Source organism: Pseudopodoces humilis, chromosome 14 (genome assembly GCF_049639895.1).
Source record: "Pseudopodoces humilis isolate 2021_Gansu_Grassland_sample_001 chromosome 14, ASM4963989v1, whole genome shotgun sequence".
NCBI lineage: Eukaryota > Metazoa > Chordata > Aves > Passeriformes > Paridae > Pseudopodoces > Pseudopodoces humilis.
In genome coordinates this window covers 6,636,510-6,652,521 of record NC_142213.1, presented here as the reverse complement: position 1 = coordinate 6,652,521, position 16,012 = coordinate 6,636,510, and the positions used below count along the sequence as shown (strand labels likewise).

The 16,012-nt window shown below is 47.5% G+C and overlaps 3 protein-coding genes across 6 annotated transcripts in view; 1 reads left to right on the top strand and 2 right to left on the bottom strand.

The window, feature by feature from the left end:
* The first annotated feature begins 162 nt into the window (after window positions 1–162).
* PLLP (plasmolipin) lies at window positions 163–3,491 on the top strand. Of its 2 annotated transcripts, none has more exons than XM_088062308.1 (4): window positions 163–515; window positions 2,151–2,324; window positions 2,682–2,801; window positions 2,881–3,491. In XM_088062308.1, exons 1-4 carry the CDS (start codon window positions 507–509, stop codon window positions 2,992–2,994), a joined length of 417 nt encoding a protein of 138 aa, XP_087918434.1. In that variant the 5' UTR covers window positions 163–506; the 3' UTR covers window positions 2,995–3,491. The 2 variants fall into 2 exon arrangements, with proteins under 2 accessions (XP_087918434.1, XP_005526322.2); XM_005526265.2 differs by lacking the exon at window positions 163–515 and adding an exon at window positions 733–865.
* Window positions 3,492–4,210: 719 nt separating this feature from the next.
* Window positions 4,211–11,910, bottom strand: ARL2BP (ARF like GTPase 2 binding protein). Of its 2 annotated transcripts, none has more exons than XM_005526264.3 (7): window positions 11,842–11,910; window positions 11,021–11,138; window positions 8,909–8,967; window positions 8,078–8,184; window positions 7,327–7,412; window positions 6,400–6,496; window positions 4,211–5,302 (listed from the first exon to the last, which is right to left on the bottom strand). In XM_005526264.3, the coding sequence occupies exons 2-7, from the start codon at window positions 11,056–11,058 to the stop codon at window positions 5,240–5,242; spliced, it is 450 nt and encodes a 149-aa protein (XP_005526321.1). In that variant the 5' UTR covers window positions 11,059–11,138; window positions 11,842–11,910; the 3' UTR covers window positions 4,211–5,239. The 2 variants fall into 2 exon arrangements, with proteins under 2 accessions (XP_005526321.1, XP_087918439.1); XM_088062313.1 differs by lacking the exon at window positions 11,842–11,910 and adding an exon at window positions 11,584–11,687.
* A 340-nt stretch (window positions 11,911–12,250) lies between these two features.
* Window positions 12,251–16,012, bottom strand: part of RSPRY1 (ring finger and SPRY domain containing 1) — a 35,561-nt gene continuing 31,799 nt past the window's right edge. For both annotated transcript variants that reach the window (XM_005526263.3, XM_088062350.1), the window contains exons 15-16: window positions 15,803–15,907; window positions 12,251–14,875 (exon numbers count right to left, since the gene is read on the bottom strand). In XM_005526263.3, the coding sequence (XP_005526320.1) occupies window positions 14,779–14,875; window positions 15,803–15,907 (202 nt within the window). In that variant the 3' untranslated portion in view covers window positions 12,251–14,778. The remainder of the gene's footprint in view (window positions 14,876–15,802; window positions 15,908–16,012) is intronic.

Sequence of the window (16,012 nt, the reverse complement as noted above, 5' to 3'; positions counted from 1 at the left end):
CTTCTAGCAGCCGCGCCCCATCCCAGATCCCAGGCGAGCGGTCCTGCCGGGACACCGGGATCAGCTCCGGGATCAGCCCCGGGATCAGCCCCGGGATCAGCCCTGTGCCACGGTCCGCATTAATGACCTGCGTGACGGGGCCCGGGCTGCCCTGGGCACAAACTAGGAGCAGTGGCTAATAGTCCAGAGGGTCCTGCTGCCGCCCAGAGGGACTTGAACAAGCCCGAGATACGGGCTGCCAGGAATCTCCTGGAGCGGAGGGTGATGAGGCACTACGCAGATTGCCCGAAGAAGCTGTGTCTGCCCCGTCCCTGGAAGTGTTCAAAGCCAGGGACTTGGAGCAACCTGCTCTAGTGGAATGTGTCGCTGCACGGCAGGAGGTTGCAACGAGGCGCTTTAAGATCACGTCCAACCCAAATTATTCCAGCATTTAACAAGGAGATGCGTGTAGCCCGGCCCCCGCTGAGGAACTACGCCGGACACCAGGATGCCCCGGGGGCCACCAAATGTCCCCGGTGAGCAGCAGCAGGACACGGCCGCACAGAAGGTTCGCGGTGACCCGGGAGCGGGGGCCGGCACGGCGGTACCCCGGTACGGGGACACGGGGATACCGGGAGCGCGGGGCCGGGCCGAGGCTCCGCCGCATGCCCGGGGGCGGCGGGGCGGGGGCAGCCGCGGGGCTCAGCCCGGCCGCCCCGGAGCCTCCCGCGCCCCGCCCGCGGAGGGGCCGTGCCGGGGCCGTGCCGGGGCCATGGCGGGGCTGCCCGGTGCCGCGCGCTCCCGGAGCGCCTCCCCGGGCTCCCCCCCGGGCCTGGACGGCTCCTTCTTGCTCTCGCCGCTCGGGGGACTGATGGGCGCCCAGGCCGTGAGTACCGGGGAGGGAACGCGGCGGAGCGGGGAGGGCATCACCCCCTTTGGTGTTTCTCTTCAGCTGGAAACAGCCCGGGTTCTCTTTGGCTGCCACTCCGACCCCATCTCCGCTAAGCCTAATTAATCCCCAAGCCTAAGACAGTGCAGCCCCCTCTCTCCTCCTTTCCTCCGCAAAGCCAGAGGAAAAGTCGGGTTCTTGTCCCCACACCCCGTGCCGGTGTGACTCCGCTCGGTGCCGGGCGGTTCCCAGTGCCTGGCACGGGCTGATCCGTGCGGGGTGTGCGAAGCCCAGTGGCTCCAGGTGAGGTGTGCTGGGGTTTCTCTTGAGGCTCTCACGCTCCTTGGAACACTCAGCTCTCCAGGTTGTCCTTCCAGGCTTTGGCGGCTGCTCTCAGAGGAGCCCGAGGGTCCTTGCACCATCAAATGGAGCAGCAGCATCACCTCCCCATTGCTTCAGCATCGGATGCAACCACAATAATCTCTCCCTCCGGTGCTCTCCCCGGGGCTGCGGGAGCCACGTGAATGCACGGGGGTGGGTGTTCAGCTGCGTTCTGGGCCGCTTGTGAGCTGCCCACGGTGCCGCCCCGCTGTGGGAGCCTGTTCGTTGCTCCCCTCTCCTCGGGGCAGCGCTGTGGGATGTGCCCTGAGAAGCCACTGTGAAACAGCTGGCACAGACCTGGCTCCAGATTCCAGCCCCTGGGCACGGCTGAGCTGGTGGTGACACAGGGACAAACGCTCAGGGAAGGGGCCAGGAACGATGCTGCTGGGGGTACCTTGTAGGAGCGTCAGGAAAGAGATGGCAGAACAGCAGCAAAGACTTCACAACTCTGCAGCTAGTCCCACCTCTGCAGCCCCTTGCTCAGGCCAGACTGCTGAACCTGCTTTCATCTGCCGGCAGCCGGAGCGGGGCAGCTCACACATGCCACCTCCCACTCCTGTAGGAGTCCCCTCTACATGCTTCTCCCCAGCACATATTTTGCGATCACGAGTGTTAGAAATGGATGTGACAGACAAGGAGGCATTGTCGGGGCAGCCGAGCACCAGGGCGTTGGACGCGGGCAGGACAAAGGCCGTTGTGTTTCTTCCATGACAATAAGTGGTGCGGGCTTACACAGGGGCACAGCGGCTTTCCAAGGCGCCCTTCTCCTGCCGAGTGTGCTTTCCTGGAGTGAGGGGAACCCAGCTGCTGTTGGTGCTGGTGTGCCTGGGCTTGTGGGCGATGCTCTGTGTTCCTCCTGCAGGAACCAGCCGCTGACCACGTTCCCCGTTTCACCCCATAGGTGCTCGGTTTACTGGTGTGGTCTCTCATCGCTGCCACAACGTACCACCTCCATGCGGCATACGGCTGGGTGATGTTCGTGTCCCTCTTCTTCTGGATACTAACACTCCTTTTCTTCGTGACTTACCTCCTGCAACTTCATCAGAAGTTCTACATGATCCCTTGGCCCCTCGTGGTGCGTAGCTGAGAGGGAATGAGGCGGGGTGGGTTCCCAAGAGGGAAACATCTTGGAAAGATAGTCTGGAAAGGTTTGTCTCTTCTTGGATGGAGCCGAGTCCCCTGCACTTTGCACAGTGACATTGCTTCATTCTGCCCTTGAATTGATTGGAAAATGCTCAAATCAGACCCTTGCAGCCACCAGCTGCTGCAGTTGCGGTGTCATCCGAGAACCGCCCAGCACAACCTGGGGAGCATTTAGTGTGTTCTCCTAGGGAACGGGGAGGAATGCGAACCCGAGCCTTTTGCTCCTGCCTCTCCGCAGCACACACGAGCCTGAGCCCAGAGCTCAGGTCCTCCTCTTTGCTTTCCGCAGCTGATGATCTACAACGCTGTGGCCACCGTGCTGTACATCACCGCGTTCGTGACGTGCGCGGCCGCGGTGCAGCCCACGTCCTGGCGGCAGTGGGACTACAACCGCAGAGCCGCCGCCTCCGTGAGTACCGGCGGGCAGGGGAGGGCCGAGGGGCGGGGGCAGCCGCCGTGGTCACACGTGGGATGTGCTCCTCTTCCAGTTCTTCGCCTGTGTCACCATGATCACTTACGCGGTGAGCACTTTCTTCAGCTTCCGCGCCTGGAAAGGGCTCGGCAGCAATGCGGCCACCAGCCAAGTGACTGAGCACACCTAAGGAGCGGACGGCAAAGCCCGGGCACCCCGCGCCAGCTTGTGCCAGGCTTGGTGGCTTGGAGCCCCGTGTGCCACCAGGGCTCGTTTTGGACCAGCCTGTGCTGGCAACAGTGGTCAGAACCGGGTCATGTGGATGCTGCCCTGTGGATTCCGGTGATGCTCCCATCATCATTCCCCGGCATCGCCACTGAGGGACACGGACTCGCCGGGGCCGCAGCTCCTGCTCCTCCCCGGGGGTCATCCGGATCCTTGCTGCAGCAGCTCCACTGAGGGGGCTCAGCCAATTTGGCACAGTCCAACACTAAAATTCACTAACCCAAGCCCAGGCTCCCCTCTCTGCTCATTCACAGCTACAGTGTAAGTAATGTAATTAACAGGATGCAGAAACAGTGGCAGAGCTGGAAGATGGGAAGGGAAGCAAAGGAAGCAGTCATAACTGCTCTTGTATTGATTTCTAACAATTTGAATATAAATTTTATGCTTTAAATAAAAACATTCCTAAACCCAGCACTGGGGTCTGTCATGAGAAAACTTGTCTTGTGAGGAGGCAGCACACAGAGCTGTCAGGGACAGCAGAGATGTCACTGCAGAGCTGGCTGTTCCTTCCCACTCCATGTGGGTTTTGGCTCACGTGGGCTATGGAAGGAACAAGTCCACAGGGTTCACCTCTCTGCTTTATGCACACACACGCTCAGAGTGTGCATCCAAGACCACAAGAACACAAACCAGGTGCCAAGGCTTTGATCACCTCCCTCTTCCTGGCTCAGCACCACACACTCCTGAGTTCACCTAATTAACCAGCAAGCTAATTCTGCCCATTAGCTGCAGGTCATTTTCAGAAATTACAATCAAGTCTGCTCTGGGAACACGGGCAGGATCAGCGCCTCGGGAAAGGGAAGAACCACGCTGCTCCCCTGTGCTGCAGACCACAAATTCACCTTTTGGGTGTTTGTCAGAACAAGAAGTGATGCCCAGCCAGGCAGAGCAGCTTTTCCATTCACACCCTCCTTGAATAAGGTAGTAAAAGTATATCCAGTGAGTTCAAAAACTGGTGTGTGGTGAGCTACACTGCAAATCTTACTGCATGCTCTGCACGGAAAAAGTTTTCCCAGGTTGTCTGCAGAGGCAGGATCAGGAAGTGGAACTGCATTGATGGAAGTTGAGAACTGAAAAGGAACTGGACACATGGCATTGGTCCACGACAGATCTGCCTTTATTTGCTTGTCAGTGAGTAAATCAAGGGTCAAATTTCCACAATTATGAATATATAGACATATATATATGTAACAGGAACAGTAAGAAAATTTAAAAAATAAATTAATAAAAATTAACATGGGAGATCACTACTGAATTTCACAGAACAGGTCTAAATAAAAGGTTTATTTATAAACACTGATGAAAGACACTAGTCTCAGCCTTCCAAACTCTGATACATTCCAAATTAATTTAGCATTTATCCAGATTCAAGTGCATCACAGGGCAACCGAGGCTCCAGAAACTGCATCTCTCTGGGAAGGATGTGACCAAAGAAATGATGTGCTGTTCTTAAAAAGCAGCTAATGGCTGATCAGCATGAATTTTGCCTTGGTGAACTACTTCCCTGCACACACTGACTTCTCAGTTATAACCACATCCCTGAGAACTGAGCATCTTTTACTGCCAGATGGCCACACTGGATGGGATTATCAGCAACCTGGTCTAGTGGAAGGTGTCCCTGCCCATGGCAGGAGGGTTGGAACTGGATGATTTCCAGTTAAGCAATGGTGCTGCAGGAACAGACGGAATAAACTGTTCTCTGTGTTCAGCAGAGACAGAACAAAGGACAAGGAGCTCAAACTGCAGCTCAGGCACTTTATATCAGAGTGCAAAAGGCTCCCTGCAGCAGCAGCTGCTGGGCACCGCACAAAACTGCCCAGACAAACCACGGCAGCTTCTAAGAAGATCCTGGCAGACACATAAAGAGAAGTTTGGGTAGAGCTGGGGAAAGGAAGACTACGTCTCACAGTCTCGTCCATCCACTTTGTAAAAGGGTATAGAAATTTCCAGAAAGCTTTGATTTCACCCTCTGGAGAGGGTCCCACAGTCCTGGCCCTGCCCCACCGCACACCCACCTCCCTCACAGCCGCCGTGGAGCCGAATCCCTGCCCCTCTGCCCCGGCCGTCTCTCGGGAATCGCTGCCTTTCACCTCTGAAATTCGAACAGACCTTGCTTAAAATACAACAGAACTCCCTTCAGAATGACTTGTTTAATGGTTTAATGAAGTCACCACTAACGCACTGCTTAAATCCAGACTTCGACCTTCTTTTTCCTAGAAACATGGGGGAAAAAAAGAAATCCGTGACTCCACGATGATTTGGAAGAAGCATTTCAAAAAATGAAACAGGCACTACATTCTCTGCTGCATCAAACCAATATAAAATTACATGTTACTTCAGCATCTGCGATTGAATGTGAACCCAAGTAGATTGTGCAGGAATCCCAGGGGTGAGGGGGCTGTCACCCTGCCAGTGTCTGCCCATGTCAGAGCAATCTTGCTTGCACCCGGTCGGGAATGCTGTGCCAGGGGCTCAGGGATCTACTGAAATCTGGCTCCTGTCGTTTGTCTCTTGGAGACCCCAATCTACAAATCCCAACTGAAACTCCTCCTGCTGCTGAAAGACTGACTCTTTCTCTTCAGCTTGTCCCCATTTCCACAAAATTCACAGGGTTGGGGAGGGGTCAGGGGCATAACCACAACTGTGACTCTTTGCTCCTTGTCAAACAGGACTGGACCGACACTGGAGAGCACAGATTTTCATTTTGCTAGTAAAAACCTCATCCAAAAATCGTAGCACTTTTGTTTATTCCTTCAGAGACGAGGAGAAAACAAATGAAAGAGGTTTAAAAAGCTAATTTTGGAAAGACTAAAATAAATTAATAAAAAATAAAAGAAGATACTATAGAGTCAGAATGGCCAAGATGGAAAGGGATCTCTGGAGGTCACCTGGGCCAAACCCCATACTCAAGCATGGTCACTCAGGACCGTGTCCAGACAACTTTAGAATATCTCCAAGGATGGAGACTCTGCAGTCTCTCTGGGCAAGGTAACTGTCACAGTGCTCAGAGACTGCCACAGTGAAAAAGTGTTCCCTTCTGTTCATTTGGAAAACAACGTTCACAAATGCAGGAAGTTCACAACAGCAGGAAGAGCTGCTCCACATGCCAGCTTCATTCATGTTTTCTAGAAATTATTAAATGTGCAGTTTGAGTTCAAAAAGACATTTGGTGAAGTAATTTTTCTTTTGACTCCGTTACAGTCTTTGATTAAATACTGTGATAGTAACTTTCCCTTTAGCACTCTCAGGGGGAGCTACACAAAACCAAGAGCCACTGTGTCAATGAAAATAAACAATGCGATATACTCACAGCTCTGTATTCCAAGAACATTTCTTTGAAAGCCAGAAAGTCTGTAAATGTGAGAAGCAGATCAAATATATCACCTGGCATTTCATCTTTGTGTTGTCTACAGAGAAAAAGAAGTTGGGGAATGAGAAAATTGTGTGAGAAAAAATTGTTATTTTAAAATGGTACAAGGTCAAAAAGGACAAGTAAAACAGTATCAGTATTTAAACAAGAATGTTATTGCAGGTTATCATATAGCAAAACTGCAGCCAAATATTACCATGAAGTATTTCCAATCCAAATACATTATGACATTTATTTAAATCCAAGACCCATGAATATCATATCAGTCCTTGAAAACCAGACCTGTTTATTTAAGAAACATTAAAAATTAAACAGATTCAAATATTTTAAGATACTCAGCTCCCAAATACACTTGATTTTCTTATTCAAGGGGAAAGCCAGTGATCTAAAAGACAGCTCTTCAGGAAGCTGGTTAAGGTAAAATGACCCAATGCAAAAGCTGAACACAAACCAAACTCTTCTCTGAATGCTCTATACAGAAACTGCAATAAAGGAATTTAACCTCATGATTGAAACACCACCAGGTTACTGAAGTGCCTGGAAGAGATAAACAAGACCCAGCCTCTCAAGGGTCTGGCTTTGAAGTGACAAGAAATACGAAAATCCTCCAGTGTTCTCATTCTGATTTATCTTTCTACCCCTTCAAACACAATATATTTCAGCATGACAATTCAGAAATTTAGAGTAGCAGGACATGCTGAAGGCAAGAAAAGTGGTCAGCCACTGCCTGCATGAACACTTATTTTTTTGAGTTAAATTGGAACCATTATCTAAAGGGAGAACAGCCAAACCTAAGCTTTAATCTAGATAAAAAGAACTGAGAGGCACATAAGCCACTCCTCAACCAAAAGCAAAGCAGAGACTTACTGCAATGACACTGTGAAAGCAACCATATCAAACCCACGAATCCGATCAAGCAACTTCTCTTCAATGTATTTCTCTACTAAAGAGATCTGAAAAAAACCCAGACAAACCACCCCAGTAAGAACACAACAGATTTCAGAAGCAGATTTCAAACATCATCCTTACACTGACACCTTCTTGACACTCTGCATGATCCTCACTAGGCACAACTGCAGATTCCTCAGTGGGTGTTGCTGGTTCTGGTCTCACACCAGCCCTGAGGCACAGAGCTGCACATTTTTTGCTGAGGATCTTGGGGAGAACAAACACTGACTATTTGTATCTAGTAACAAGTATTTTTCCGACTCATTTAATGGTACTGAATAGTAGACTGGTCTAATTTCTTGATTATGGTTTGCATGAAGAATGTGATTGAATTATCCAATACAAGAAATAATACAACTGGAAAGGAAGAAACTTTGTTTGCACACATGCTAAACTGTTCTTTACTACAGCACTTGGCTAAATTTCTATTCAAGAGAGCTACACAACTTCCAAAATATCCCTAGAAAATTTTGTGTGAAACAATGAGAAAGGAACCTAAAGCTTGAGAAAAAGCTTCTCTTGCTCACAGATCATGGCTGAGCTCTGAAGGAGACAGAAACATGTTGGGATCTGCTCCATGTAAGCCCAGTCTTTTATAAAGGGAGAACTACATATTAAAAAAAAAAAAAAAAAAAGTAATACATATGAAAAATAGGAAAAGGTATCTTACATATTCATTAAAGATGTCTGTATAGACAAGCTTGTTTTCTTCTGAGTCATCAAACTCCTGGTAGTGCTTCTCCAAAAAATTCCTCTGTATTAACTGGAAATCATCATCTGGGCCATAACAGAAAAGCAGCACAGTTACGAGTTTAGTCATTCTTTCTGTAACACAAACCCCACATTCACTGGTCCTCTGCTTCTCTGCTGTAACCACAGAGCCCTGCACACGTGCAGACTTCATCACATCAGCACCACAGCTGCTGCCAAAGCACCACTTCTGACCCATCTGCAAGAAGACAGAGGCTGCTGGTGAAATATTACCAACACAGTCCTCCTGCTCTACATTTATTAATAGTTATTTATTCTGAACCTCTTTTGTTCTGGTTCTAATGTCAGCAAAACATCTGTATTTTTTAAGTGAATATCTCTTCCCTACAAAAACTCAAAGTAAGTTCTTTTTTCTTTGAATTTAAAAATATTAGTGAAACCTCCAAATTAAATTTTCAATTGCCAAATAATTTTTTTCCAGTTGTGGAAGAAAATAAGAGTAAAAATAAACATGGCAGGTCACCATGGAATTCCCAGAACAGGTTTAACTAAAACGTTTCTTTATAAAGACTGGTAAAGGACACCAGTCACAGCTTTCCAAACTCTGACACCAAATTAGTTTAGTTAGCATTTCTCCAGATTCAACTGCATCACCAGGAAACTGAGGCTCTAGAATCTGCATCTCTCTTCCATGAAGCAGGCAGGAGCTTGGTATGTTGGCTAATTAACAGAAGAGCAGCTGTAAATGTGTTTAGTAACCCTGTTGTCTGTACCTACTTGCAGACCTTACCCATTATGATATCCTCCAGATAGCCAACAACTGCATCAAACTCATCAGAAGTGGTGGAGCTGAAAGCAAAGGAAGACAGGATTGCATAAATATATATTTTGACCACTGCAGAAATTAAAGTTAAAATTAAAAAGTGTTAAGAAAAGCCTAAGTACAAATAAACCCAGTAATTACAAGATAACTGAAAAACTTCCTAGTTTCAACCTACAAAATAATCCATGGCACTGATGAGAAGACTGCTCCACAGAGATTCTCATCAGGCCTCTACTCTATTTCCTCCCAGTAATTGCAAGAAAGAATAAATGTTGTTTTTCTGGCATTACCGTCAAGGTAATTCTAGTTCTGGTGCAAAAGAATGTAAAGGGTGTAATTAGAACAGCAAATTAAGCCTTTTCCAACCCACAAATCCCAGCTGTTACCAGTTTCCCTTCTCTTCCCTGCACATGGTGATCACAGACCTGCAGACACTCTAGAGACTATTTTGAAATATTTGGTCTTGTGGAACAACTTAAACTGAATGTATACACAAGTATTACATAACTGAAGAAACTTAAATATTTTTCTTATGCAAGAAACATCCTTACATGATCCAAATAAATGGGATAATCTCCTAAGGTTATTCTATCATGACCAAATATTAAACACCATTATGGATCTGAATTTATCCAGGAAATATCCAAGAAATCTTTGGTGGCAGCATCAGGAGTCTGGATCTATTACTGTGCAACATGTTCAGACACAGTAAATAATCCACAGGATGTCTTTGGCATTCACAGCTCATCTTCACTGTGAGATGAACTCTTCCTATTTTCTCTAAGGGATGAAAGACAAACTTTTCTCACACATGAGGGAAAGAAGTCTCAAAGAAACAGGGACATTTGTCTTTAAGAAAAAAATTCGCTTCAATCAGTGAAAGCACCATTTAAATTCAATTGAATGTCTCTTTCTCAACAGTAAACAGAATAGGACAGCCCTTCAGACTAAGTTTTGAGAAGCTCATTAAAGTAACTTTGCTGTTAGAGAATACTCCAGTGAAATCAATCCAATAGCAGTTTAGCCGACAGTTTAACTATAATCAGGCTCGTTCTGATCAGGAAAAATTAAGAGATCTTTGATTTAAAAAGGCGTCTGCTCGGTGAGCGATATCCTAGCAACAACATTCCTGCTGCTGGGAAATGAGCGGAGCCAAGGCCCGGGGCAGCCCGCAAGAGGGCGGCACAGGGCCGGCAGTGGGGCAGCTCAGCGCTGACTTTGCTACGGATCATTTCCACTCTTTTTCCCCCTCCAAATAAATGCTACTGCTAGTTTTACAGCGTATCTTAACAGTGCTAATTTAATTAAAGTGTTCATTTAAACCCTGGATTAAGTCTGTGCAAATAATGGAATTTTAACTGCTCCAAAAGAACCCAATTCCATCTCTTTATCCACACACCTACAGAGACACGAGCTCACCAACCCTGTGGTTTTAATTCCCTGTCACCTCATAATACCCATTTTGGGCCAGCACACTGTGCTGCTGAGGCAGCCTGGCACAGGCTGTTGTTCAGAGTCTGAGGTTGAGTTAAATCCACGCATGACAAGAGGCACAGTCACACATCCCCTTCTCTCACAACTCTTAGGAGAGTATAGCAGACATCTGTGCAGTGAGGCAGCATCTTAGCATCTGCCAATGTGAAATTTGGTTGAGGTCACCTGTGAGTGAGCCCAGTTTTAGAAGAACACTCAAACACAGAGGAAGAGTCTCCTCTCAGGATCAGCAACGTAAGACAACAAATATTCTTGAAAAGGATAAATTCTGAATTTATTTAGAATAAGTTCTGAATTTATTATTTAAAACGAACACCAGAAAAAGCAATTTCCAGCCTTAGAAGGCTTGCTCTGATTCCTCAGCAGAGCTACCCTGAGCAAAGTGATATTTAGTTTGACTTCACCTCAACTCTGCACTGTTATTCCCTCTTGCAGCTTTGCATTCTGCACCTTTGTTCTCTTAGGAGGCAGAATCTGCTAAACGGCGTGGTGTAAATTCATTCCTGTAGTTATATTCTTATCAAGATATTTTAATTAGCAATTAGCTTATTTAAAATCTGACACATGAGAATGTAGCATACTCACGTGGCTACACCCAAACTTTCTCCATCAGATGTCTCCATTGTTCCTGCCTAGCCAGAGTGGAAGAGACAATCTGTATGTTTCAGCTGTTAGTGGTTATTTCTTCTTTTTGACCAAAGTGCTAAGGAATAATATGACTTAGTGTTAATACAAATTCAATTGCTAAGCTGCCATACATTTCCCAAAGAGCAAATCAGTAGATAAATTTTAATTCTTAAATACAGGAATTCCAACATCACATTCTTCCAAAATTATTACTCCTTTTCTGCAGCAACCCAAATAATCTAGAAACTTTCTCTGCCTATTCAGAGAACAGGCTCAAAATCAACCAGTCCCAATAAAGGGGTTTTGGGCACTTCTACATATTTTCTCCTGAAACATCTATGAGTGACAATTACAGAACTAAAGCCGGACAAGATAAAGGTGTGTCCCAGACCAGGCTGGTAGGGGCTGTGTGCCGGTCGGCCGCTCGGCCCGTGGCTGCGAGCAGGTGTCGGGGACAGGGCACACGGCACCCCGGGGCCGCCAGCGATGGGAACCCGCTGCTCCCGCTGGGCTTCACCCACCGCCGGCCCTCGGAGCAGTCCCGGGGCATCACCGCGAGCACGGCAGGAGCTGAGCGCCTCCCTCGCCTCCCCATCCTCAGTCCGGCGAGGGGGGGCAAAGCCCTCCAGCCCTGTCCCTCCCCAGGCACCCAGCTCGCCTCACTCCCTCCCTCTCCTCAAAGGGGTCCAGGGGAGGGCCATCACCCTCCCTGTCCCCACAAAGCGCCCCGGCAGCGGCTGCCCCCCGTTCCCGTGACCGCGGCCCCCGCCCGCACCCACCGCCCTCAGGCCGGCGCGGAGCCCCCTCCCCTCGGGCCGTCTCCTGGGGAACGCGCTCTTCCGCCCCGCCCGCAGCCAATCACAGCACGGCTCCGGCCCGCTGGGCCCGCCCCTGCGCTGCCCGCCCAATCAGAGCCCGGCGGGGGCCGCGCGGGAAGGAGGCGCCGCAATGGCGGGCTGGGCAGTGTGTCCTGCACCGGGCCGGGCCTGAGCGGCGGACAGGGAGACGGCGTTATGTTCTTATTAATGGCGCTGGTAAAGCGAATTTCCCATCAGAGAGCAGAGCTCCAAAGGCTAGAGACAGCCCCCAGCTGCTGCAGCCCAGCGACCAGCGCGATGACCTGGGCACCCCCGGCGCGAATGTCCCACCCGAGCGCTCAGCCGAAAAGGAATTAAAGAACAACAGACAGCCTTCAGGATGTTTTTATTGTTGAATGGACAACTTTGCTACAAGTCACTTCCCCCTGTGAGGGCCTGTGGAGTCGCCACGTCCCATCCCTGTCCCCAAAGCCATGGGGCGTGCAGGGAGCGAGGTGACACCGCCCTGCTCATGGAGAATCCAGCTGGACAAACCTGTCCCCGGCGTGGATGGCGGCACAAAGCCAGTCAAAGTGTACAGTCTTTCCCTTTGTGAAATGAACAGGACAGTTCTCTGCAACACAGCTCCCTCCTCCGCCACCGCTGCCTTCCTCTGCCCAGCACCAGCTGCATGGAAGACGGTCTGGGGCAAAATTTTCCAAAGCATGTATTTCCATAAAGAACATAGACACTTAGTCCCATGTTCACAAAGGCAGCAAGGCTCTAAGGTCACCTGCATTCCAAGGGGACAGCAGATGCCTAGATGCCTGAAGACCTTAATCTCATACAGCAGCTGACAAATTAGGAGTCCTAGGCACTTCTGAAAATTTTACCTCAGTTTATCCTGGCCAGGGAAACCAAAGCCCTGAAATTACTAGACTCTATTAAGGCAGAGTTCAAAATGGTTCTGTCCCGCCTCTTCCCTAAAGTATGATTTGTAACTTCATACATTAGGGATAAAAACCTATCATTACATTTGGAAGCGCTTAAAAGTTCACTTCAGGTGATTCCAAATTTCTGACACCCTTGTGGCAGTGATGGTGGTCACGTTTGCTCACTGAACACGGAGCTGGAAGGAACTCGGCCCTGACTGAAAACATGAATACAGCAAAACATTGTAAAGTACAGTCAGTGAAGAAATGAGATCCCTGTGGCACAGATTTGCCAGTCTGACTTTAATCACACCAGGCATTCAAGGTGGAAGAGAATCCGTATTTTAGCAAAAACAATAACTAGCACTCTGCTGCTGGATTCAGTCTACATTTGGACAAAAGTCAATGTGAAAACGATGGACAGAACTTTCCTAATTCACACACCTCTGGATGAAGTTCAGCACCCTTGAGTTAGCAAAGGCAGAAGGTGAAAGGAGCTGCTGGAGAGCTGGGTTCAGAGCTCTCAGCTCGTACTGAGGTCTGTAGGAAGCCAGAGTGCTCAGCAGTAAGAAGCAGCCTCAGCTCTGCATTGCTAATACTTCATAGTAAAATAAAGATAATAAATGATTTTAAAAATAAGCTACATCATACCATAAGAATTCACTACAGCAGCCTCTGCTGCTGAATCACTGCCAAGAAGTGGGATGGTTTTGGTCTAAATTGTGTGTGAATTAGTAAAGTTCTACTATACAGATACTTTAAAAAAATGAACCATTGCAAGACTTGGAAGAGACCGAGTCATATCCTCAGTTGGTGCAAAATAAGCAGAACCCCACCGATTTTTGTGCTACTTCACTGACACCAGCTGTGAACCCTGATTCCTTGTAGAAACCTAGTAATAATCAAGAGCTGCCTACTGAAGTGCATCCTTAACATACAAACATCACAAATGTGTAATTAAAGTGGAGCAGAGATTCCCACTGTATGATCCCTACCAAAAATAGGAAGTGTGGCCCCAAACCTGCTCAGAGCAGGACAGACATGTGGCAAGCAAGGTGCATTTTTAAGGAGTTAAGAATAAGACTGAAATTGCTATCCAAATAACCTTGTTTTAAATAAACTGGTCCAGAATTCTCCTCTAATATTTTAAGATATATTCACTTTGGAAAAATTGAGCTAACTTTCAAAAACAACACTGATTAAAAAAGGTGTTTGATGATACCTTAAAAAATACCCAGAATATCAAATTAATTCCAGTCCAGCATTATAATTAGTTAAGAATACCTCCTGAAAATTATAACCTCACAAAAAAATGTGGGTACGGAAGTTAAAAGCATCAGAAACATTATGTACTTGAAAATACCACTGATCTTTCAACATTTAAAAACAAATCAGAACATTCTTTGGAATCACCAAGTTATTAAAACCTGTGAGTTTCTCTACAGTCTCCACACTGTCTTTTCAAATCAGTCTGTGTACAGATTCAGTCTTTGAGCAGTTTAATATTGGAAAATACAGAGTCTCTGACCAGCAGGAGGCTACATTAAACAGGAAAACATTGGCATTCTCTTTTTAGTACTGACTTCTGCCAAAAATAGACTTTCGAGCACAAGACAGCACGGCCCTGTTTTAGGAAATACTTATTTTCTCTTTTTTTCTAAAATGCATTGTATGTGTACTTCCAGTGCAAATTTTTTCAGCACTTGCGACAGGCGAGAAGGAAAAGGGGAAGAAGAGACAACTCCCTCTGCTCTTGCTCGGAGGAACCAATAGCCATAGCTCCTGACTGCTGAAACCAGCTCCCATCGCTGGCAGCTGAAAAGAGCTTATTAAAGATTTCGGTTTTAAAATAAACAGATTACAGGTTAGCATGAAATCTGGCCATGGCTATGGTTCTATGTGCATAAAGACTGGTTAGAGATGCTTTCCCCTTTCAGTATTGGTTGGAGTTCATTAAAAACAAGTCTGTGGTGTTTCTCCACGTGTGTCATGAAATGTGAGAGATCTGTCTGACTCGGGTCTGTATTTCCTGTCGACACAAAGGGCAGGTCTCCAGTTGCAAGGCACACTCCATGCACAGGTCACTGAAGGAGAAGAAAAACCAGTTAAAGCCTGCTTTTACAATACAAAAAACTAATCAACAACAACAAAATAATACAAGCACTAAGCAGTTTAGTCAGCCTGCCAGAGGCACATTCAATTTAAGTCCCTCAGTGTGGAGATTAAGCATTGCAAGTCGGGTGTTGTGGATCCTTTTACAGACTTTGAGAGGAGGTCCTGCTGCTCAGCATCTTCCAGCTGCTCCTGCAGTTGGTTGGGATCCCACTTCCCTGTGCTCATTAATCCTAGCACTCGCTCTGGTCTGGAGAGCAGCAGCCCCAGAGCCCTGTAGCAACTTCTCCACTTCTTGTTGGCACACACCAGGCACATCTCTTTTTAACTTTCCAGCATCTAGACACATGGCAAGACTCCTTCCATGAGTGCTCTAAAACTCTAAAGAATTTGACTTAACTGGATTCATTTCCTAGGAGGCTGCTTAAAGGCAGGAAAGTGCTAGTATGGTATAACTCATACTGCTGTCTCATTTTTAGCTTTTAGAGGAATTTGTGACTTAACACAATCCATTTGTTGAACATCTAATGAGTATATTATGAATTTTCTGCTCTCCTCATGTGATCCCACATGCACCAGTTTAATGTACTAATCAGTAATACCTTTGACATGAGGGAAATAAGAATCAGTAGCCCAGGGCACCACACAGGTGTAGCCTCTGTACTTCCCCAAATACACACACAATTAAGGGTTCAATCTGCTCAGGTCTAGGCTGAGTGGAATAGTGGGAATACTTTGTTTAACCTCTACACATCACATCCTTAAAAGGAAGGAAGGTTATTTCCTTTATCCTGGGGAGTCAATTGAGATGAGCAGGGACTGCGTGTGGCCTCATCTAGGCAGTACATCACACACACATTTTCCTATTTCTTTTGATTTGGGTTTTTTTAAGGTTTTACCTGTGTCCACACGGCCTGAGTTCTGTGTCTGCTACCTCATCACAGCAAAGTGTGCAGCAGTTCTCTCTGATACTCACTTGCTTCAGCAAAGCCAGGCGCCTGTGTCTGAAGGGAGACAGAGACAGACCCCCAAACATTAGACTGGCTCAAAGCAATAAATTAAAAACTATTCTGAGGATTGCATCAAGGCCAACATAACACTTGTAGCAG

What these genes read in the sequence shown, in the direction of transcription:
- PLLP (XM_005526265.2), top strand. Translation starts at nt 752, where the DNA reads ATGGCGGGGCTGCCCGGTGCCGCGCGCTCCCGGAGCGCCTCCCCGGGC. An exon ending in TGATCCCTTGGCCCCTCGTG is followed by an intron (nt 2,325 to 2,681) that starts GTGCGTAGCTGA and finishes TGCTTTCCGCAG; the next exon opens with CTGATGATCTACAACGCTGT. An exon ending in ACCGCAGAGCCGCCGCCTCC is followed by an intron (nt 2,802 to 2,880) that starts GTGAGTACCGGC and finishes CTCCTCTTCCAG; the next exon opens with TTCTTCGCCTGTGTCACCAT.
- ARL2BP (XM_005526264.3), bottom strand. Translation starts at nt 11,058, where the DNA reads ATGGAGACATCTGATGGAGAAAGTTTGGGTGTAGCCAC. An exon ending in GAAAGTTTGGGTGTAGCCAC is followed by an intron (nt 8,968 to 11,020) that starts GTGAGTATGCTA and finishes CTTTGCTTTCAG; the next exon opens with CTCCACCACTTCTGATGAGT. An exon ending in TCTGGAGGATATCATAATGG is followed by an intron (nt 8,185 to 8,908) that starts GTAAGGTCTGCA and finishes GTTATGGCCCAG; the next exon opens with ATGATGATTTCCAGTTAATA.